General features: G+C 42.3%; 2 protein-coding genes across 4 annotated transcripts in view; one reads left to right on the top strand and one right to left on the bottom strand.

Annotated features, from left to right (window-relative positions):
* pde3b (phosphodiesterase 3B) overlaps window positions 1-10,478 on the top strand; it is a 96,248-nt gene extending 85,770 nt beyond the window's left edge. For 2 of the 3 annotated variants that reach the window (XM_084154745.1, XM_084154744.1), the window contains exons 11-16: window positions 244-357; window positions 3,720-3,919; window positions 4,745-4,948; window positions 5,178-5,339; window positions 5,844-6,090; window positions 6,279-10,478. In XM_084154745.1, coding sequence (XP_084010871.1) covers window positions 244-357; window positions 3,720-3,919; window positions 4,745-4,948; window positions 5,178-5,339; window positions 5,844-6,090; window positions 6,279-6,487 — 1,136 coding nt within the window. In that variant the 3' untranslated portion in view covers window positions 6,488-10,478. The remainder of the gene's footprint in view (window positions 1-243; window positions 358-3,719; window positions 3,920-4,744; window positions 4,949-5,177; window positions 5,340-5,843; window positions 6,091-6,278) is intronic. The other variant, XM_084154746.1, reaches the window with a different exon arrangement.
* A 5-nt stretch (window positions 10,479-10,483) lies between these two features.
* cyp2r1 (cytochrome P450, family 2, subfamily R, polypeptide 1) lies at window positions 10,484-22,285 on the bottom strand. The gene is made up of 5 exons (XM_084154747.1): window positions 21,959-22,285; window positions 21,123-21,264; window positions 20,260-20,892; window positions 13,882-14,211; window positions 10,484-12,363 (listed from the first exon to the last, which is right to left on the bottom strand). The coding sequence occupies exons 1-5, from the start codon at window positions 22,196-22,198 to the stop codon at window positions 12,182-12,184; spliced, it is 1,527 nt and encodes a 508-aa protein (XP_084010873.1). The 5' UTR covers window positions 22,199-22,285; the 3' UTR covers window positions 10,484-12,181.
* Window positions 22,286-23,808: the final 1,523 nt, after the last annotated feature.

Raw genomic sequence — 23,808 nt, 5'->3', positions numbered from 1 at the left:
CAGTTCAAGTATTATTTGAAATTATTTAACCCAGGTCTAGAAACTAACCATAGGGTTGTCATGAAGTAGAAATGAATCCCCATAATAGGCCTACAGTACCTGACAGTTCACTACATACAGCATGACATGCAGACATGCACCATCATATGTAATAGTAGCTTCTACCTCATGTACATGTGGTGAGTGTGAAGTATTACTGTGACTGATGTGTGATGTCCTGTGTGAATCTCTGCCTGTACTCAGATCATAACCGGGTCCATGCCACTGATGTGCTCCATGCTGTCTGGTACCTGACCACCCGGCCTGTCCCAGGGTTCCAGCAGATCCACAACGAGCATGTGACAGGAAGTGACACAGGTAGCACTATTTCTGTTCCCTTTATTTCATTTTGCCTCAGTAGGTATAGTTCTGGACTTCCCCAAGCCCTCATTTATTTCCATAAAATACCACAATATGCCACATATTTATTAACATAATTAGTGTGGTTGCTGAAGATTTTCATACATACAGTGAGGGGAAAAAAGTATTTGATCCCCTGCTGATTTTGTACGTTTGCCCACTGACAAAGAAATGATCAGTCTATCATTTTAATGGTAGGTTTATTTGAACAGTGAGAGACAGAATAACAACAAAAATTTTAATGAGGGAAATAAGTATTTGACCCCCTCTCAATCAGAAAGATTTCTGGCTCCCAGGTGTCTTTTATACAGGTAACGAGCTGAGATTAGGAGCACACTCTTAAAGGGAGTGCTCCTAATCTCAGTTTGTTAGCTGTATAAAAGACACCTGTCCACAGAAGCAATCAATCAATCAGATTCCAAACTCTCCACCATGGCCAAGACCAAAGAGCTCTCCAAGGATGTCAGGGACAAGATTGTAGACCTACACAAGGCTGGAATGGGCTACAAGACCATCGCCAAGCAGCTTGGTGAGAAGGTGACAACAGTTGGTGCGATTATTCACAAATGGAAGAAACACAAAATAACTGTCAATCTCCCTCGGCTTGGAGCTCCATGCAAGATCTCACCTCGTGGAGTTGCAATGATCATGAGAACGGCCCAGAACTACACGGGAGGATCTTGTCAATGATCTCAAGGCAGCTGGGACCATAGTCACCAAGAAAACAATTGGTAACACACTGAAATCCTGCAGCGCCCGCAAGGTCCCCCTGCTCAAGAAAGCACATATACAGGCCCGTCTGAAGTTTGCCAATGAACATCTGAATGATTCAGAGGAGAACTGGGTGAAAGTGTTGTGGTCAGATGAGAACAAAATGGAGCTCTTTGGCATCAACTCAACTCGCCGTGTTTGGAGGAGGAGGAATGCTGCCTATGACCCCAAGAACACCATCCCCACCGTCAAACATGGAGGTGGAAACATTATGCTTTGGGGGTGTTTTTCTGCTAAGGGGACAGGACAACTTCACCGCATCAAAGGGACGATGGACGGGGCCATGTACCGTCAAATCTTGGGTGAGAACCTCCTTCAAACCTTAATCCCATAGAAAATCTGTGGAGAGACGAAACCTTAATGACTTGGAGAAGATCTGCAAAGAGGAGTGGGACAAAATCCTTCCTGAGATGTGTGCAAACCTGGTGGCCAACTACAAGAAACGTCTGACCTCTGTGATTGCCAACAAGGGTTTTGCCACCAAGTACTAAGTCATGTTTTGCAGAGGGGTCAAATACTTATTTCCCTCATTAAAATGCAAATCAATTAATACAATTTTTGACATGCGTTTTTCTGGATTTCTTTGTTGTTATTCTGTCTCTCACTGTTCAAATAAACCTACCATTAAAATTATAGACTGATCATTTCTTTGTCAGTGGGCAAACATCAGCAGGGGATCAAATACTTTTTTCCCTCACTGTACTTCTTATTATTAGTGAACTTGCTGAAGGCAAGACCGTTCTAGATTTCTTACATACTTCTTATTATTAGTGAACTTGCTGAAGGCAAGACCGTTCTAGATTTCTTACATACTTCTTATTATTAGTGTGCTTACTGAAGGCAAGACTGTTCTAGATTTCACACATACTTCTTATTATTAGTGTGCTTGCTGAAGGCAAGACCGCTCTAGATTTCTTACATACTCTTATTATTTGATTTCTTCCGCCCGCTCTAGAGCTAAAACAATTGAAGCTTTTTAACAAGAAACCAACTTCCAAATGTGCAGACTGCCCCAACTTAGATTGCTTGACAAAATGTTTCTTATGTCATTTATAATTTTTGAACTACAACAATATTTAAAATGATCTCCAATGTATTTCAATGGCAAGAATTCTAGACCTATCTCCTCTTTCACCGTTTAAGCTATCAATGCTAAACCAATGTTGAAATGTTCAGACTGACCCTACTTAGATTTTATACAGATTTTTTATACGATTTATATTTTTTTTATTATAACAAATTAATCTACAATACCAACTTTCAAATGTTCAGACTTCAAATTCTTTAAAACCTTTATAAACTATAAACCATTTTCATTTGCATAGATTTACATAACATGGATTAATTGCCAACCATAAGAAGTGGTAGACATTTTAAATGCTACTGCTTTTTAACCATTTCAACCACAAACATTAAAACAACTTAAACATTTTCCAAGCAAAATTAATTAACATGGGGTTTGAATGAGAACCATAGAAATACAGTGGTAGCAAAATTAAGTTACAAGACCAACTTTAAAACATTCAGGCTATCCTAACTTAAAATGCTCTAACACACCTTCATAAACTATTTTAATGTATAATAAATTAGCATAACACTTAATGGATTCAATTTCAACCATGAGAACACAGTGGTAGTCATTTGCAATGCTACTGCTCTTTAACCATTTCAGCTACATACATTAAAACAACTTCAAAACGTTATAAACTATAACAATTCAAATTAGCATAAATTGGCATTTAATAACCCACCAATAATAATAGTAACTCTTGAACTGTTCAACCTAGAGACACCAAACCAACTTTCACATGTTCATGGTAGGCTATTCTATCAACCAATCATTCAATTCTCCCATCTAGCTACTTTTTCTACTTTAACCAGTAGTGTTAGTATTGCAGTCACTATATCTACTCTAACTTATTTCACAACCATAAATACTTTAAGACATGCTAGCAAGCACACATTTTCTTTAGGAAATGTACTTTTCTAGTTCTATGATAGCCTCTTGATGTACCAGTGTAGGCATTCCTGTAGTGTGTGGCCTTTTCTCGGCAGACACCAGATGGTTTAGTTTAAAATGCCTGGATCCCCAGTCCCGTCCCTGCTAATTATATTTTATGTACTGCTTCCTTGATCCATCGGAAATTATTTAAGGCTCGCTTGCTGACCGATCCTTCAGTAGCTGCCAGAGGAGCAGCTGCCTTCTGATAAAGAGAGGGGGATGGAAGGGTGGAGAAACAGAGAGGAAGAGAGAGGGGGGAGATGGGGTGGTGAGCAAGCCTCTGTCGTGATAGAGATCTGTCTGTGCTGAGCTCAGCGTGTTTAGGGCTTATTTTGGGCCTTTTCATTTTTCTAATGGAGTGCAGTAGTCTGAGTCACTGGGCCACCAGCTTAACCTGCCTGTACACTTCCTACTCTACAAACTAGTTCCCTGTTTTCACTTTATAATACAGTCAAGTCTTCTCCAGTAAACTCCAGTTATGATGTAGTGTCAGTGTGAGGTCCCAGTATGTCGTAGCTGAAAGCAGCTGTCTGTGTCTTCTCTCTAGATTCAGACAGTGGGATCTCGCCGGGTCGGGTATCATACGCCTCCTCCAAGAGCTCGTCCATCTCTGACGACAGCTACGGCTGCCTGGCATGGAACATCCCTGCTCTGGAACTCATGGCACTATATGTAGCAGCTGCAATGCATGACTATGACCACCCTGGTCGCACAAACGCCTTCCTCGTAGCCACTAACGCAGCTCAGGTAAGTCTTATTATCCCCAAAGCCACTGCTCTACCATCTCAGCTAGCTAACCCACACCTGTTCAACAGTAAAACCTGTATCAGGAAGAGAAAGTTCAACCTATCCTGTCACTTCAGTAAGTTCCCATTTGTGTTCCCACATGCTGTTAAGACCTACGAAAGGGGAAGTGTTTTGTTTGTGTCACAGACAGCATTCATTTGGTCCCTGTGACTCATAGCTGAGATGTTTATTGGCCTAAAGGCTTCTACATAGGCAGGTTCTAATCAGTCTTGGATCTCATGGTAAAAGTAATGAAGAGAGGGACTGGTATAATATTACATTTAGTTCACATGTCAGGGAAAGGTTCCCACAAATCCTGAGAATTCTGCGAATTCCTTTTCTTGCTGCAACATTATGGCAAAGGTTGGCAAACAAACTATACCACTGTATAAATAGTGTTTTGCAGTGTCATGAACGATTATAGCACTGTGCATACTGTCTGGGTTGTGTAAATGTCCCAGGAAAAGGATTTCCTGAAAAGAGAGTCAACCCTGACATATTGATTAACAGTATGTTGACAGTCAGTCAATCACCCACCTGGCCACCATTTCTAGACTGGCTGCATTATTTAGTCTGAAGCACACTGACCCCAATTCCTCTCACCTGCTCACCCCTCCTTCTTTTACCATTCTCTTCTTCAACCTCCTCTTTCCCATTTTACCCTCTCCTTTCTTCTTCTTGTCCTCTGACCCCACCCGCATCCCTCTCCACTACACACTCTCTTCTTCCCTCATCCACCTATCCTCTCCTTCTCCTCTACCTCTGTCACATCCCTCTGTTCACCAGGCTGTGTTGTATAATGACCGTTCTGTCCTGGAGAACCACCACGCTGCGTCGGCCTGGAGCCTCTACCTGTCCCGGCCAGAGTTCAACTTCCTGGCCAACCTGGACCACGTGGAGTTCAAACGCTTTCGCTTCCTGGTCATTGAGGCCATCCTCGCCACAGACCTGAAGAAGCACTTTGACTTCCTTGCCGAGTTCAATTCAAAGGTTTGAGATGATGATGACGAACCTCACATTCTCAGAAAATCTGTTGCCATTCTGTTGATACTTTGTTTTTGTTTTTCCTGTCATTTCGATACTGGCAAAGGCAATAACAATAAGTCTTATCTAAATGGCTAATAGAGTTGATACTTAAAAGAACACGCTGCATTTATATTAGAAATGAGGAGCCTGGCAGTCATAATCACTGTGTGAATGTTTGTGTTGCTATATATAGGTGAATGATGTGAACAGTCCAGGAATCGACTGGACTAATGAGAATGACCGGCTGCTGGTGTGCCAAGTCTGCATTAAGCTGGCAGACATCAACGGGCCGGCCAAAGGGCGTGATCTGCACCTCAAGTGGACAGAAGGCATTGTCAATGAGTTTTATGAGCAGGTATGGAACCCCTCCACACAGCATGGCCCAAATGTCAGGTTAGCAATGTAATGTAATGCCATGCCATCCTGTTATACAGTATCACATAGCCTACCCAGAACTGTTGCTTCACATACCACATAGCCTACCCAGAACTGTTGCTTCACATATCACATTGCCCAGTGTTTCCCAACCATGGTCCTCGAGTATGCCGAACAGTACACATTGTTGTTGTAGGCCTGGACAAACACATCATTCAACTCATTGAGGGCTTGATGATTAGTTGACAAGTTGAATCAGGTGTGCTTGTCCAGGGTTCCAATAAAAATGTGTACTGTTGGGGGTAATGGAGGACCAGGGTTGGGGAACACTGACATAGTCTACCCAGAACTGTTGCTTCATTTTCTGCTGTCTCTTACTGCTAGAATCAACACTTAGGATGTGAAGTTAAATTAGATTAATGAATAAAAAAATCTTAATTGACAAATTATTGAAAATGTTTGTCTGCCTGTCTATCATCTACAGGGGGATGAGGAGGCCACTTTGGGATTACCCATCAGCCCCTTCATGGACCGCTCCTCTCCCCAGCTGGCCAAGCTGCAGGAGTCCTTCATCACACACATCGTGGGGCCGCTCTGCAACTCGTACGACGCCGCTGGCCTGCTCCCTGGCTACTGGATCGACGAGGAGCGCTCTGAGGATGAGGATGAGGAAGAGCAGGCAGAGGACACAGAGACTGATGAAGACGAGTTGGAGGAGGAGCTCGAACCAAGTAAGACATGTCATTTTTCACACTTCTATCATTCTGAATTGATATATGATTTATGAATTAATACATTTATAATTTTAACATTGAGCATTTAACATTTCCATCAAGAGCAGGACGTTTATTTGACTGTTGCTATTGCGACTAAAAAGCTATGGGATGTTAAATCCTTTTTTGTGTGTTGTCCCATGCAGAAAGGAGAAAGGGCCGGCGTCGGCTGTTCTGCAACATCATGCAGCACCTGACGGAGAACCACAAGGTGTGGAAGAAGACCATCGAGGAGGAGGAGAAGAGCAAGGAGAAGCAGCAGGCCAACAGCCTGCCTCCCAGCCTGCCCCCTTCACCCTCTGACGACCAGATCCAAGTCATTCAGGAGGAGGAGGAAGGAGAGGAGCGCCAGTAGCAGGAGGAAGAGGAAGAGGAGGAGGAGGAGGGACAGAGCCAGGATGCTCGGGAAGGGCGGAACAGTGAAGGAGAAAGTCCTTCAACTCCTCCCTCTTACACACACACACACACACACACATATAAAAACATTTGTACACACACACACAACACAAACGTACACACACAAACTATAGACATATACACAAACACATACACACACAGGATGACCCTTCTGGATCTCCACACGTTGAAATTGTCACTGTGCCGACACTCAGACGCTAATGCAGTCATGTTGTTTTGAAAAAAGGCCTTACTACTGTGAGGGGATCCTTGCTGCAATGGTGGGAGCCCCACTCCTATGCACTTTCACCCCATGGAGAGTAGACCAAGAACAAACACCAGAGCTGAGGACACTGGTGTGGAGAGGAAGAGAGGAAAGGGTCTGGATGTGCCCTCCATGGTGATCTGGCTGTAATGCTGCCTTGAACGCAGAGCACTTAACTCTTCCTTAGGTACTAAAACAAATCCTATTATTTACAATAGAAGGAGAAGAAAAAACACCTTGACGTGGTTGACATCCGTTACCAAAGCGAACAGTTCAAACGTGGAAAGACAAGAGACTGAGACTATTTCAGGCTCACTGTCAGGAATATTCTAGATCTATATATCAAATGTGCCTGTCTGAACCTTTACTGAGTCCCCTGGTCCAGACCCTAGGTTGGTCTGTGCAGTCCTCTCCCCTTGCTGGCGACACAAAACACTGTATCACTGACTCAGTCACAGAGACATTATGGAAATGCTGACTGAAAATGAGCATTATACCTGCATCGTTTCTGATGCCTTTTATTCATGTGTACCACCTGCCTTTTGTGTTTCATTCTTTTTTTTGTTGGTTTAATTTAGTTAGTGTGAGCGTGTGTATGTGTGTGTTTTCTTCAGGAACGCTTGGTCGCCAATCATTGAAATGTTCTCGGAGATGAGATGTTCTCTGTTGTTCCAATGAAGGGATGTTTTTTCCTTTTTTCCTTTTGATGATATCTATTTTTTCACGGTTACTCAGGATTCTCGTGAAGTTGAATCATTATTTAGCAAGAATTTAAGTCATTGACTTTAAAACACGCTTTTCAATCAAAGATAATTCAATCTCGGTGATTGAAATAGTTTTTAATCTTTGTATGAACAACTTGAAAAACAAGCACATTCAAGCAATTGAACTGCTCCTCTGTGATAGAGCAAAGTATGTCCTGTGTTTCTGTCAAACTCCGCTGCCCCGCTGGCGGCGCCGTTTGCTTGACCTTCTAAAGACCTCACTGTAGAATTGGGATCCTTGATTGTCAGTTGACTGCAAAAGACCTGTTTGCAGCAAGGCAACATTTTGTACAGTAAAATCCCATGATTATTCATGTACCAGTATAGGTAAAGGTGTTTTTGAGTGCATTGCTGTTGGCATTGTTTTTACACATACTCAGTCTAGCTAACCTCTTCATTTCATTTCAGTCATTCTACAGACACTGATGTTTTGACAAAAACTATAGATCTTTGCCAAACCCACAACCAGGCCAGTGTGTAAAGGAGTTAAGTGCTCAGGTTTAAATATAGTTTTTGTCTTATTCTACTTTACTCTGCCTACTTATTTCTCTCCATAACTTATAGGGGTGTAATACTATAGTCTCTATATTTTTGTCTGTAAGAACTCCCTAAAACCTGAGTGCAAGCCGAGCTCACTTATCACCCTATCAAGTCATTTTCTCTGGAGAAGAAAGTTCTCAAGTAGGCAGTGTAAATCAAGCTAGTATATTTAAAGACAAAAAATATATATAAATGTGCACATTTTACTACCAAACAAGTGTTTAGCCTCTGCACAAAAAAGAATATCTGCATATAAATATACTGTATAAATATATTCTATTTTTTAATTAATCAACAGAATGCATCTGTTTTCTACACACAGCTGACATATATTGTACATTGAGACCCTATAATTATCATCCTGTTTCCAGAGTTTTTATCTAATACTACAGATGTGGGGTTTGGTGTTTTTATTTTGGGTTCAGTGTCTCCCTGCTCCTCATTATAACCACTTTCTCTCTCTTGGTAATCTCTATTAACTCTGTGTTGTCTACTCAGTCCACCCATCCACCCAACCAGTGCCAAACTGACCCTGCTCACTGCCCACTGCTCAGCCTCTGGGCCCTCATACACTGGGCTTGAACCCTGGGTTTGTTATGGTTGGCCCCAGAGGACTCTTTGAGCTCCATGTCCCCCAGCAGGCTCAAAGTGATGCCGGTGCGGCCCAGCCCAGGTGTTGTGGAAAGGAGAGCTCACGACTCCTAGCCATGGCCCTTCAGACCTTTCGGATGAGCGACACCGTGTCTCTTAAATTCTGATGGCGAATTGTGATGCCTCTACAACCCCCAGCCACCTCCCCCCACATTTTATGGCTCATTATGTTGTAAAAGTTTGTTTGTTGGCTTCTCACTGTGCAGTCTCACGAACCACAGTGTCCTCTAATGTTCTTGTCATAAAAGCATCTATGAATGGCTGTTATCCTTGTGTAACATTGAGATATGTACACTACCAGTCAGAAGTTTGGACACACCTACTCATTCAAAGGTTTTTCTTTCTTTTTTATTATTTTTTAAATTGTAGAATAATAGTGAAGACATCAAAACTATGAAATAGGCGGCAGGTAGCTTAGTGGTTAAGAGCTTTGTGCCAGTAACCGAAAGGTCGCTGGTTCTAATCCCCGAGCCGACTAGGTGAAAAATCTGTCGATGTGCCCTTGAGCAAGGCACTTAACCCTAATTGCTCCTGTAAGTCGCTCTGGATAAGAGTGTCTGCTAAATGACTAAAATGTAAATGTAAATAACACATATGGATTCATGTAGTAACCAAAAAAGTGTTAAACAAATCAAAATATATTTTATATTTGAAATTCTTCAAATAGCCACCCTTTGCCTTGATGACAGCTTTGCACACTCTTGGCATTCTCTCAACCAGCTTCATGAGGTAGTCACCTGGAATGCATTTCAATTAACAGGTGTGCTTTCTTAAAAGTTAATTTGTGGAATTTGTTTCCTTCTTAATGCGTTTGAGCCAATCAGTTGTGTTGTGACAAGGTGTGTGTGGGGGGGGGGGGTAAACAGAAGATAGCCCTATTTGGTAAAAGACCAAGTCCATATTATGGCAAGAACAGCTCAAATAAGCAAAGAGAAATGACAGTCCATCATTGCTTTAAGACATGAAGGTCAGTCAATACGGAACATTTCAAGAACTTTGAAAGTTTCTTCAAGTGCAGTCGCAAAAACCATCAAGCGCTATGATGAAACTGGCTCTCATGAGGACCACCACAGGAATGGAAGACCCAGAGTTTCCTCTGCTGCAGAGGATAAGTTCATTAGAGTTACCAGCCTCAGAAATTGCAGCCCAAATAAATGCTTCACAGAGTTCAAGTCACAGACACATCTCAACATCAACTGTTCAGAGGGGACTGTGTGAATCAGGCCTTCATGGTCGAATTGCTCTAAAGAAACCACTACTAAAGGTCACCAATAAGAAGAAGAAACCTGCTTGGGCCAAGAATCACGAGCAATGGACATTAGACAGGTGGGAAAAAAGCAGCCAACAAGTGCTAAGCATATGTGGGAACTCCTTCAAGACTGTTGGAAAAGCATTCCAGGTGAAGCTGGTTGAGAGTGCCAAGAGTGTTTAAAGCTGTCATCAAGGCAAAGGGTGGCTATTTGAAGAATCTCAAATATAAAATATATTTTTGATTTGTTTAACACTTTTTTGGTTACTACATGATTCCATATGTGTTATTTCATAGTTTTGATGTCTTCATTCTACAATGTAGAAAATAGTAAAAATAAAGAAAAATCCTTGAATGAGTATGTGTGTCCAAACTTTTGACTGGTACTGTATGTCTGTTGTAACTATTCAACCATATCAAAATTGTGGGGAAACTGATTTTTGTTATTTATAGCTGTCATAAAACACCATCCCTAAAATAACTGTTCTCAAATGATTTTATTGATACATACACACACCTACTCAATTGGAACTGTTTGTGTGTGCCTATATGTGCTGAGTGTGGCATAAAAATGCCCTTGAATGTAACAGTACTGTAACTTTGCCCTTAAAAGTAGGTGGCACCACTGTTAAAGGGTTTAGATCCTCCTGCCCACAACCACAGTTTGAACGCTGATGTTTGCTGAAATGACTACAATGTCACAGTTTCAACATTTCCAATGCACACAGACAAGGCACTCATCCAGGCGACTTGGCAGTGTCTGTCTACCTCAGCATAACTTTCTGAGAAGTGCAGTTAGTAGTTAATAGAGGTATGCTGGCTGCCAAAAATAGCCAGAGGCATCAAATCAATATGAAATATTATCCAGTAAGTCTGATGTATGCACAGCACAGCATTGGAGTCTTTTTCCAGCCCTTTGGTCTGTTGAGTAAAGAGTAGAAGTGAGAGGTCACTGAAGGAAATGGGTGACACCCCTCCGGCTCAGCTCCAACCACATTAAGATTATTTATAATGGCTGTGTCTGTGTATCCCTGGACGATCCAGTCTGGACACATTCTGCCTGCTCAGTGCAAATGTCCATGTCTGACTCTAGTCCTGTACAGTAGTTTAGATATGAAGATTTTTTGCATGGGTGGGAGAGAAAATATAGACCTATAAGCTATTGAGAGAAATACTGTCAGCAGAATAGATGCTCAATGTTGAAGAAAAAGAACAAGCAGCATAAAAAATATTTAATTTGAATTGCTCTTAGGAAAAGCAAACTATAAACATTGTAAAAAAGATACCTATAGCACCAAAATGGCATTGTTCTTATAACAAAGTATGACCATAATAGACTAAAGTAAAATTGACTTAAATCACAAAGGACACCATTACATAAAGACATTCTCAAAGTATGGATATTGCAGTAGCTTTCTGAGAGAAGGCTTTTCCCTAGAGATCGGGTTCATTGTTAGTTCAGACTGCTTTACATGGCGCAGAACCAGACTAAACACCATGTCCAGAGACTTCTAGGAAAGGCTGCTAGTCTACTTATTTTCACTGTGCTGTAGAAACAGCTGAAGTGTACACTAGAAACAGATGAAACTACCCACAGGGCACAGACATCAATTCAACGTCTATTCCACGTTGGTTCAACGTAATTTCATTGAAATGATGTGGAAACAATGATTCAACCAGTGTGTGCCCAGTGGGTAATGTTCCCATTTCTCATTTTGGCATGCTGAGAGAGAGAAGACAGGGCTGTGAACCATCATAGAGGTCCATCCTGTCAATCATTGACATAATCCCGCAGGGAAGATGAGACATTTGATTATAAGGACACAGATAAAAAGTCTAATTCAAGGTTAATTCATAGTATATTTGTGTGTGTATTGTTTAAATATTCACACTGCTTATCTTCTCGATTAAACTTACTGAGAAGTTCCACCTGATCTTTCAGGATCTCGCCAGTAACAGTTCTGGTGATCCTATGACTTTGCAAATGGTGTTGTGCAAACATGCAATTGCTCAGAAATAACCATCGGCTGATGTTTAGAATTCTAGCAGTTCTGTGTAAAACACTGGAGTTCAGACCCTGGAGGTCAGGGTGGGAGTCCAAGCCCTAGACCCCTGTTCTGTTCTGACTAAACCCCCAACCCACCCCCCCCCCCACCCCTTCGGGAAGTGCATTCTGAGAATCTGTCACTGCTGCCTGCGGACGGCGCAGATGGAGTAAGGCAGCGGCTGCAGGGTCATGCCAAGTTTGGGGGTGAGGCTTGGCACTGTGCCGGGGGGGAACTGCAGGTGGAAGCGCTGCAGCATGCTGGTGAAGAACAGGAACATCTCCATCCTGGCCAGCTGCTCGCCCAAACAGTGACGCCTCCCTGAGGACAAACCACACAATATGGATTGAGTTTTGTGAAGATCATGTCATACTTTGTATCATCTACTCTACTCAGAGGAGGCTGGTGAAGGGAGGACGGCTCGTAGTAATGGCTGACATGAAATCAACGGAACGGTATCAAACCATTCCATTCCAGCCATTACAATGAGCCGTCCTCCGATTTAGTGACACCAGCTACTACTGACTATTGTATTCCAGTGAACATTCAACCATTACAACATATCTACTGTACTCAATGTATCTGTTAAGTGATAGTAAAGGTCCTTTATTATCACTGTTATCAGCTGTTTAGTGTTTACCTTATTAGGATATAGGTTAATCCAATGACATGATATGGCTGGGAAAAGGTTTATACTTGCATACACTGCGCAACTTGAGGAGCAATAGAGGTACGGCAGGTAGCTTAGTGGGTAAGAGCGTTGTGCCAGTAACCGAAAGGTCGCTGGTTCTAATCCCCGAGCCGACTAGGTGAAAAATCTGTCGATGTGCCCTTGAGCAAGGCACTTAACCCTAATTGCTCCTGTAAGTCGCTCTGGATAAGAGCGTCTGCTAAATGACTAAAAATAAAAAAAATAGAGGGAACCACATTTCTGGGTGGTATGACCGAGAGAATGAGTTTTGTTTGAACTGACATGGGGTATCTTTCTGTCTTAACAGTACTTTCCGTTATTAATGGCAGCATTGTAGTCTGCAATAGCCCCAGGGACAGGTTTGCTCACCAGTCTATTATTTAAGTGCTCAGATGGATCACTGGGCCTTCATACCCGTAAGGTTGTTGTTATACCGGAGAGGCTCTAGCTTTTAGTACATTTGACTCATTGTAGGTATAATTAAATGAGATCATAGCTGGGGAATACAGTTAAAGACATGCTCTGGTACTTTGGCGACTAACAAAGTATTTTTTAAACCTCCCGCTTTGGGCTAGATGTGTCAATGTGTAGTTGATACATGCATAATCTATGAGCAGAAATACTGTCTTACCTCAATTAGACATGAAATCCCTAGTTTGAAAGCGACTGTTTTATTGAAGCTGTGCTGTGCTATTTTCCCTACATTTCCCTCCATGTGGGCTCTGAGTTCTAGCCAATGAGCTTCAGCCTCTCACATTTGAGTGACAGCTAGCAAGAGGCCTGCCCAGCATTATCCGATGAGGTTGCAGGGCGGGCCCAGCTCAGTGGACACAGCAGAGAGAGAGAGAGCAATGACGTGGTGCACATATCTGCACATGTGACGTAGTATGCAATTTTGAGGGACCACTTTTGGCTCATGAATGCTACTTTCAGAACTACTGGCTAAAAAGTATACTAACGTACAGAAGAATCTCTTTAATATATTGGAATTTCATGCCCATGATGACTATTAACCCTGTATTTAAGCATTACCATTTGGATTAGGCAAGAGGAGAGGCATTCAAGTGAGAGGGTGTGTACAGTATGTGTGTGAGAGACAGTGTGCTACTCTCTTTGGGGGCCTGAGAGTGGAAAGAAGCCAGACTCACCCAGAGAGAAGGGTAGGAATGCTTCCCGTCGGACAAAGTTTCCATTGCTGTCCAGGAAGCGCTGTGGTGAGAAGGTTCCAGGGTCGCACCAGTACTTCTCATCAAAGTGCACAGAGTACAGGTTGGTGATGACCATGGTACCCTTGGGGATGGTGTAGCCGCTCACCAGTGTGTCCTGAGTGGTGGCGCGGAAGATGCCCAGGGGCACGATGTTACAGAAGCGCAGGACCTCGTGTAGCACCGCTTCCACATAGGGCATCCTCTGTTTGTCCTCCAGCGAGGGGGACTTCCCACTGCCCATCACACTGTTAATTTCCTTATGCACCTTCTCTACACAGAGGAAACACCAGCAGCACACTGTCAATACCTTATCATCACAGTGTTCTATCTGCTTCCTTATCTAGTATCTACAGACATACACTGAGTGTACAAAACATTAAGAACACCTTCCTAATATTGAGTTGCACCCCCTTTTACCCTCAGAACATCCTCAGTTTGTCGGGGCATGGACTCTACCAGGTGTTGAAAGCGTTCCACATGGATGATGGCCCATGTTGACTCTAATCCTTCCCACAGTTGTGTCAGGTTGGCTGGATGTGCTTTGGGTGGTGGACCATTCTTAAAATACACAGGAAACTGTTTAGTGTGAAAACCCCAGCAGTGTTGCGGTTCAAACCGGTGTGCCTTGCACCTACTACCATACCCCCTTCAAAGGCACTTAAATATTTTGTCTTGCCAATTCACTTTCTGAATGGCACACATATACAATCCATGTCTCAATTGTCTCAAGGCTTCAAAATCTTTCTTTAACCTGTCTCCTCCCCTTGTTCTACACTGAATAGGGTCCAGCTGCCTAATCGACTAAACTACTGAAAGAGCTACTACCTGTGCTTGGCCCTGCTATTTTAATCATAATAAACGTCTCCCTATCCTCCGGATGTGTACCAAACTCACAAAAAATGGCAGTAATAAAGCCTCTCCTGAAAAAGCCTAACGTTGACCTGGAAAATTAAAAAAACTATCAGCCTATATCGAATCTCCCATTCCTCTCAAAATGTTTACAAAAAGCTGTTGTGCAGCAACTCACTGCCTTCCTGAAGACTAATAATGTATACGAAATGCTCCAGTCTGGTTTAGACCCCATCATAGCACTGATACTGCACTCGTGAAGGTGGTAAAATACCCTTTAATGGCGTCAGACCAAGGCTCTGCATCTGTCCTCGTGCTCCTAGACCTTAGTGCCGCTTTTGACACCATTGATAACCACATTCTTTTTGAGAGATTGGAAACCCTCTTTGGTCTACACGGACAAGTTCTTGCATGGTTTAGACCTTATCTGTCGGAAAGATATCATTTAGTCTCTTTGGATGGTTTGTCCTCTGACAAATCAATTGTACGTTTCAGTGTTCCTCAAGGTTCCGTTTTAGGACCACAATTGTTTTCACTATATATTCTACCTCTTGGTGATGTCATTCGGAAACACAATGTCAACTTTCACTGCTATGCAGACGACACACAGCTGTACATTTCGATTAAACATGGTGAAGCCCCAAAATTGCCTACCCTGGAAGCCTGTGTTTCAGACATAAGGAAGTGGATGGCGGCAAATGTTTTACTTTTAAACTCGGACAAAACAGAGATGCTAGTTCTAGGTCCCAAGAAACACAGAGATCTGCTGTTTGATCTGACAATTAATCTTGATGGTTGTACAGTCGTCTCAAATAAAACTGTGAAGGACCTCTGCATTGCTCTGGACCCTGATCTCTCTTTTGACGAACGTATCAATAATATTTCAAGGGCAGCTTTTTTCCATCTTCGTAACATTGCAAAAATCAGAAACTCTTTGTCCAAAAATTATGCAGGAAAGCTAATCCATGCTTTTGTAACTTTTAGATTAGACTACTGTAATGCTCTACTCTCTGGCTATCCGGATAAAGCACTAAATAAACTTCAGTTACTGCTAAACACGGCTGCTACAATCTTGACTAGAACCACAAAATGTGATCATATTACTACAGTGCTAGCCTCTCTACTTTTTAGCTTCCTGTTAAGGCTAGGGCTGATTTCAAGGTTTTACTGCTAACCTACGAAGTATTACATGGACTTGCTCCTACCTATCTCTCCGATTTGGTCCTGCCATACATACCTACACGTACGCTACGGTCACAAGACGCAGGCCTCCTTATTGTCCCTAGAATTTCTAAGCGAACAGCTGAAGGCAGGGCTTTCTCCTATAGAGCAACATTTTTATGGAATGGTCTGCCTATCCATGTGAGAGACGCAGACTCGGTCTCGACCTTTAAGTCTTTATTGAAGACTCATCTCTTCAGTAGGTCCTATGATTGAGTGTAGTCTGGCCCAGGAGTGCGAAAGTGAACGGCAAGGCACTGGAGTGACGAACCGCACTTGCTGTCTCTGCCTGGCCGGCTTCCGTCTCTCCCGGGGAATTCTCTGCCTCTGACCTTATTACGGGGGCTGAGTCACTGGCTTACTAGTGCTCTTCCATGCCATCCCTAGGAGGGGTGTGTCACGTAGTGGCAGGCTTTTTTCACTATACTCGACTTGTGTGGGTTGAGTCACTGACATGATCTTTCTGTCCGGTTTTGCGCCCCCTCTGGCTCGTGTGGTGGAGGATATCTTTGTGGGCTGTACTCAGCCTTGTCTCAGGGTAGTAAGTTGGTGGTCTGTTGATGTCCCTCTAGTGGTGTGGGGGCTGTGCTTTGGCAAAGGGGGTGGGGTGATATCCTGCCTGGTTGGCCCTGTCCGGGGGTATCGTCGGACAGAGCCACAGTGTCCCCTGACCCCCCACCTCCCCGTCTCAGCCTCCAGTATCTATGCTGCAATAGTCTATGTGTCGGGGTGCTTGGGTCAGTCTGTCCTATCTGGTGAAATTCTCCTGTCTTATCTGGTGTCCTGTGTGAACTTAAGTATACTCCCTCTAATTTTCTCTCTCTCTCTCTCTCTCTCTCGCTCTCGCTCTCGCTCTCGCTCGCTCTGGACCTGAGCCCTAGGACCATACCTCAGGACTACCTGGCCTGATGACTCCTTGCTGTCCCCAGTCCACCTGGTCGTGCTGCTGATCCAGTTTCTGCTGTTTTGCCTGTGGCTATGGAACCTTCAGCAGTTCACCAGACGTACTACCTTTTCGTGCTGCTGATCCAGTTACAATTAAACCCTGACCTGTTCACCGGACGTGCTACCTTGTCCGGGACCTGCTGTTTTTGACCCTCTCTCTCCCTCCCTCCCTCTCTCTCTCTACCGCACCTGCTGTCTCGACCTCTGAATGCTCGACTACGAAAAGCCAACAGACATTTGTTCCTGAGGTGCTGACCTGTTACACCCTCTACAACCACTGTCATTATTATTTGACACTGCTGGTCATCTAGGAACGTTTTAACATCTTGAAGAACGATCTGGTCTTACTGGCCATGTACAATTACATTTGTACATTTTTGTCATTTAGCAGATGCTCTTATCCAGAGCGACTTACAGTAGTGAGTGCATACATTTTCATACTCTTAGAATCACCACCCGGCACAGCCAGAAGAGGACTGGCCACACCTCAGATCCTGGTTCCTCTCTAGGTTTCTTCCTAGGTTCCTGCCTTTCTAGGGAGTTTTTCCTAGCCACCGTGCTTCTACATCTGCATTTCTCTGTAGCTCAGCTGGTAGAGCACGGCACTTGTAATGCCAGGGTAGTGGGTTCAATCCCCGGGACCACCCATACACAAAAATGTATGCACGCATGACTGTAAGTCGCTTTGGATAAAAGTGTCTGCTAAATGGCATATTATTATTATATTATTTATTGCTGTTTGGGGTTTAAGGCTGGGTTTCTGTATAAGCACTTTGTGACATCTGCTGATGTAAAAAGGGCATTATAAATACATTTGATTTGACTGATTGAAGTGGATTTAACAAGTGACATCAATAACCTGGTCAGTCTATATCACTGAAAGAGCATAATGTTTTGTACACTCAGTGTATACCTTAGTAGAGAAATAGTTGAAACAAAAATCAATCAAAAAAAGTTAACACAATTATCAATCCAAACTTAGACACAATGCAAATGAAAGTTGCTTACTCAACTATTATTGATTACAAACAAACATACACCCTCCATATGTATTTGGACAGTGAAGCTACAATTGTACATTTGGCTCTATACTCCAGCATTTTGTATTTGTTATCAAATGTTTCATATGAGGCGACAGTACAGAATGTCACCTTTCATTTGAGGGTATTTTCATATATATTTACATATCTAGTCCTCCCATTTGAAGATGTCATATGTATTTGGACAAATTCACTTATAGTGTATTAAAGCAGTCTAATGTTTAGTATTGGTCCCATATTTCTAGCATGCAATGACTACATCAAGCTTGTGACTCTACACACTCGTTGGATGCATTTGGAGTTTGTTTTGGTAGTTTTTTGGGGTAATGTTTTGCCCAATAGAAATGAATGATGGATGATGACTGGAGTAATTTTATTTCTAATTCATGATATCCATAATCACGGTAGCATTAGGGCTGTGGCGGTCACGATATTTCGTCAGCCGGTGATTGTCAAGCAAATAACTGTCTCACGGTAATTGACCGTTAATTAACATAAACACATTTAGCATCTCTGAGTTGTCCTTATGTTAGGTCCTGATCTGGCTATGCCAAATGGCTGTGGGCTACACTAGTTCATTTAGCAGACAAGATTTGCTTATAATTCTGTGGCATTATTTTATAGTATGAAGAATACAATTGAACAAAGCTGAATAAAATATAAATATTGTCTCCAAATGATTTGAGGGAGTGCGCACATGAGGCTATTCTGTGTTGAGCAGTTAACAAATAAATAGGTTTGGAGACAATTAATTTAGAGTTATTCATGTAAATGTAGTTGTTCTACAAACATTGGGCTATATGTTTGGATTTTTAATACATTGTAAGGCTGCATGATGAGATTCATCATTAATGGATGCTACCACTTACTTACATTAAAAGTGTCTACAAAATTACACAATACATTATTCACCATTCACTTCCTATTGCGCCAAACATAATCCAAAACACAACCAAAACAAGCTGTAAATGCATCCAACAAGTTTGTAAAGTCACAGCTTGATGTAGTCATTGTGTGCAAGGAATATGGGACCAAATACTACATTTTTGACTACTTTAAAACACTATAAGTGAACTTGTCCAAATACTTATGACATCTTCAAATGGGGGGACTAGCTACATAAAGTGCTTTCACTTCTAAACGGTAAAACATATATATATATATATATATATATATATATATATATATATATATATATATATATATATATATATATATATATTAATAAAATACCCTCAAATAAAAGGTGACATTCTGTACTGTCACCTAATATGAAATATTTGATCTCAAAACTAAAATGGTGGAGTATGGAGACACATTTACAATTGTAGCTTCACTGTCCAAGGGGAGGGAGTGTATACCTTTGTACAGTTGAAACCAAAAAATCTATAAAAAGTTCACAAACAAACTATACCTTAGTTATCTAACCTATGCAAATACAAGTTGCTGTGTATTATGGCTTGGAGAAAGGTTAAATAAGGACATGGCAAGTCCCTTTACTGGACACCGGAGGAGAAGAGGAAAAAGAAAGACCAAGGATGACCTGTTAGCGAACCGTTGAAACTGAGCTTAATACCAGAATAGGACTAATTTGAAAAGAGATATAAAATAGCCCAGGACAGGAAGAGATGGAGGGACCTTGTGGAGGTCTTTTCCGCCACTTGACACGATGAGGCCTGAGTAAGGACAAGGCAGGGTGATATGAGACCTACTGTAAGGACAAGGCAGGGTGATATGAGACCTACAGTAAGGACAAGGCAGGGGACTATGAGACCTAAGGATAAGGACAAGGCAGGGGACTATGAGACCTACAGTAAGGACAAGGCAGGGGACTATGAGACCTACAGTAAGGACAAGGCAGGGGACTATGAGACCTACAGTAAGGACAAGGCAGGGGACTATGAGACCTAAGGATAAGGACAAGGCAGGGGACTATGAGACCTACAGTAAGGACAAGGCAGGGGACTATGAGACCTAAGGATAAGGACAAGGCAGGGGACTATGAGACCTACAGTAAGGACAAGGCAGGGGACTATGAGACCTACAGTAAGGACAAGGCAGGGGACTATGAGACCTACAGTAAGGACAAGGCAGGGGACTATGAGACCTACAGTAAGGACAAGGCAGGGGACTATGAGACCTACAGTGAGGACAAGGCAGGGTGCTATGAGACCTACAGTGAGGACAAGGCAGGGTGCTATGAGGCCTGAGTAAGAACAAGGCATTGACCCTGACCTACTGTGCTATAAGGCAGCACACTGACCTTGGATGTTGGGGTAGAGGGCCATGTAGAGCATGGCCCAGCGTAGGGTGTTGGTGGTGGTCTCCGTGCCTGCGATGATGAGCTCGCCCACAGAGTAGATCAGGTTCTCCCTGGAAAACGTGGTGCCCAAGTCGCCAGCACTCTGCTCCAACTCGTCCAGGTAGGCATCGATGTAGTGGCGCGGGGCCTGGCACACTCTGCCCTCTGAGAAGCGCCCGATGATCTGCTCCAGGAAGTTGTAGACCTTGGCTGCATTGCGGAACAGCTTCTGGTGCTTTCCGAAGGGGAGGTACTTGATCCATGGGAAGGCGTTGTAAAGGAAGGCCCAGCCGCTGACGGCCAGCTCCACATTCTCACTGAAGATCTCGATCATGTGCTGGAAGTCACAGTCGTCGTACGTGAAACGCTCGCCGAAGATGATGAGGTTGGTGATGTTTGACACAGCATTGGTCACCAGGTGCTTTGGGTTAAAGGGTTTCCCTTTGTGCTCATCGATGGCATCCACAAAAAACATGCACTCTTCCAAGATCTTCTGTTCGAGGGGCTTCTGAACACTGCCAAAGTAACGAAAGGAGTTGCAGGCCAGTTTACGATGCTCAATCCATCCTCTGCCAAATTTAGCATTCAGAAGTCCTGAGAAGGAAGATATTGAGATTAGAGCAGACATAATGAGACCTTACTGAGCATGTGTGAAGATACTGAATATTATTTTCAGGATATGTGGACCTATTTTGATTTCAATACCATCAAATAGCCTAGAGAGTTGGATAAAACCAAGCTTGTATTTGCATGTAATAACTAATAACAATATAACAATGTCATAATGTGCATATTTCAGAATACCTTATAACTGACTTTCTTACCTCCCATTTTGGTCATTTTCATAAATAAAGGCAGAGATGGCCGGTCAGCAAAGACCTCACTCTGGTGGTACAGGCATTCTCTGATGGCATCATATCCATTCAGCACCACTGTTGAGTAGCCTCCCAAATCAAGACTGAAAATCTTAGATAAAATACTTGAATAAATACACATCCAAGATAATATGCCATTTATTTTCCCTAAATATGTTTAATTTGGGAATTTTGAGAATATGACTATAGGTCCAGAAAGTAGACTATAGTCCAGTATGACATAACATCTCAACTGCAAATTATGTATTAGGCTAGTCTAGAGATAGGCAAGTAGTCCTCACTGCAGTCTGACTCTATTTGCTGAGGCATGCTGACTAAGCAGACCGTGGCAATTTTTCGAAACCCTGCAAGAGCAGCTGGAGCCTGCCAAAACATTGCGAATACCGAGCCTCCTTTGTTCACTTTTCTGAGCTTTTTTTCTAGGCTGACGCAAGGCAGGATGTAGGGACAAGAATGGAGCGTCCACCCTAAGTAACCTTTGACACACTTAGGAATTCTGGTATGTGTGTGTGTGCCGGATGATGCATTACAAACTTTATTAAGCACTGTTTTCCACCAATGAAATTAAAGCGACTTTGAGATTCTGTTTTGTAATTTATAAAATACATCTATTGTAATGCAAAAATCCGTATTCATAAAGCAACACTCAATAGGCTAAACCGCAAGAGTTAAACCGGCTTGAACACAAGCAAACTAGCCTTCATGGGTGTGCACACAAGTAGCCAACACAAAAAAATGCCGAGGGTTAGTCAAGCCATTTTGACACAATAAGGTAAGTACCGTACCTGCCCATGGATTTCACTCTGTTTCTTCATAAAGACGTGCGGTTCTGTTGCTAGAGACATAATGTTCCCTATGACAGGGATAGGTGACGGTCCAGGAGGGAATCCTCGGGGTCTCCTCTGTTTGACAAGCTGCCGGATCAGCAATATAACAATAAGGGAAATAAGTAAACTACACAGACCTAAGAAAGCCTGTCCATACGACACTGCTGAGACTAGAGATGATAACTTTATTAATACCATTTTTCTATCTCTAACTTTGCTGTCTGGACTAACCTCTCCTCTGTGAAAGAGTTATGTAGGCTATATCATCTTGCACATGTTGCTATCCCCTCCCAATAGGATGTTTCTCCCTCTACAAGGCTAAGATTGGCTAGAAGTTTAGCTGTGATGACTATCGATGAACTTTGATCAGCCTTCGATCAATTCTAGCCATTAACAAATCGTGATTCTGCTATTTCTGAGGATTTGATTTCCCAATTATGATTTCTGGCCATTTGTTGACATGCAGCATAACTTGCCTGCCAGCTGGCACCACACATCAAGTTGGGGAAAAAAAAGCTATATTTTGTCACCGCTGATCCAGCCTGCTCTCATAGACTAGACGTGACATAGTAAACGAAACTCCGGGATACTCAAATTAGCATGATATATTACATTTGTTATGGTTACATAAGACAGAATGTTACTTAAGGCAAAAACTAAAGGCGGGTGGTTGGTCAGGGTGGGAGTATAACGTGGGCGTATAACATATATTGAGAACGTCTAGCAACCCAAAGGTTGTGTGTTTAAATCTCATCACAGACAATTTTAGTATTTTAGGTAATTAGCAACTTTGCAACTAGCATGTTAGCTAATTCTTCCCCTAACCCTAAGCTTAACCCTTTAACCTAACTCCTAACCCTAACCCTAACTTCTAGCCTAGCTAACATTAGCCACCTAGCTAATGTTAGCATTAACCACGTAGCCACCTAGCTAAAGTTAGCCACAACAAATTGGAATTCATAAGATATCATACGTATCGCAAATTCGTAACATATTGTATGAATTGCAATTCGTAACATATCATACAAATTGTAATTCGTAACATATCATACGAATTGTAATTCATAACATATCATAGGAAATGGATGATGGACATTCACAAATTAATACACACCACACCAAACCTAACATATCATACTAATTTAATAATAATAATAATAATAATATGCCATTTCACAGACGCTTTTATCCAAAGCGACTTACAGTCATGTGTGCATGCATTTTTAATTTGAGTGTCTCTGAATACGGATTTTCATTTACTGTGTTATGTCTAGGTCCAAGTTGGCTGATCCCATTGTCATAGCATACTTTCTATGTGAGTGTTGTTTAGCCTGTCTTATATCTATACAAATTAGCATTATGCAGCAAAAGCAAGGTTAATGTTTGATTGATTCAAGAGATCAATGCTATTTCTATAACTCATAGCCTAATGCTGTATAATAATCCAATACAATAGTTATTTCAAATTCATGTGATATAACACAGTTATAACACACAGGCCTAACCTATAACACAATTTTAAAAGACCTAGGTCATGGGGTAAAACTTGTCCTCGTCTGCATTAGGATATAAACTTCGCCCTATACTGTGTTGTTGGAACACCCTACAATCAGTAGGATACAAGAATAGATCAATCACTTTCTTCACAATTGTGCCATTCTGTCTGGATTTTATTTTTTTGGTAGGCTACACCAGCACCAGCATGCAGTCTGGGTTGTACATTAAGGGTATTACAATATAAAGATGATTGTCTTTCCCCAAGTGTCCCACTTTAGTGTCAGTCATTAATGCAAACAACTTGCAACTTA

Source organism: Coregonus lavaretus (assembly GCF_964263955.1).
Source record: "Coregonus lavaretus genome assembly, chromosome: 37".
Classification (NCBI taxonomy): Eukaryota; Metazoa; Chordata; class Actinopteri; order Salmoniformes; family Salmonidae; genus Coregonus; species Coregonus lavaretus.
The sequence above is the reverse complement of the archived record's forward strand: the minus strand, read 5'-3'. Positions and strand labels throughout refer to the sequence as shown.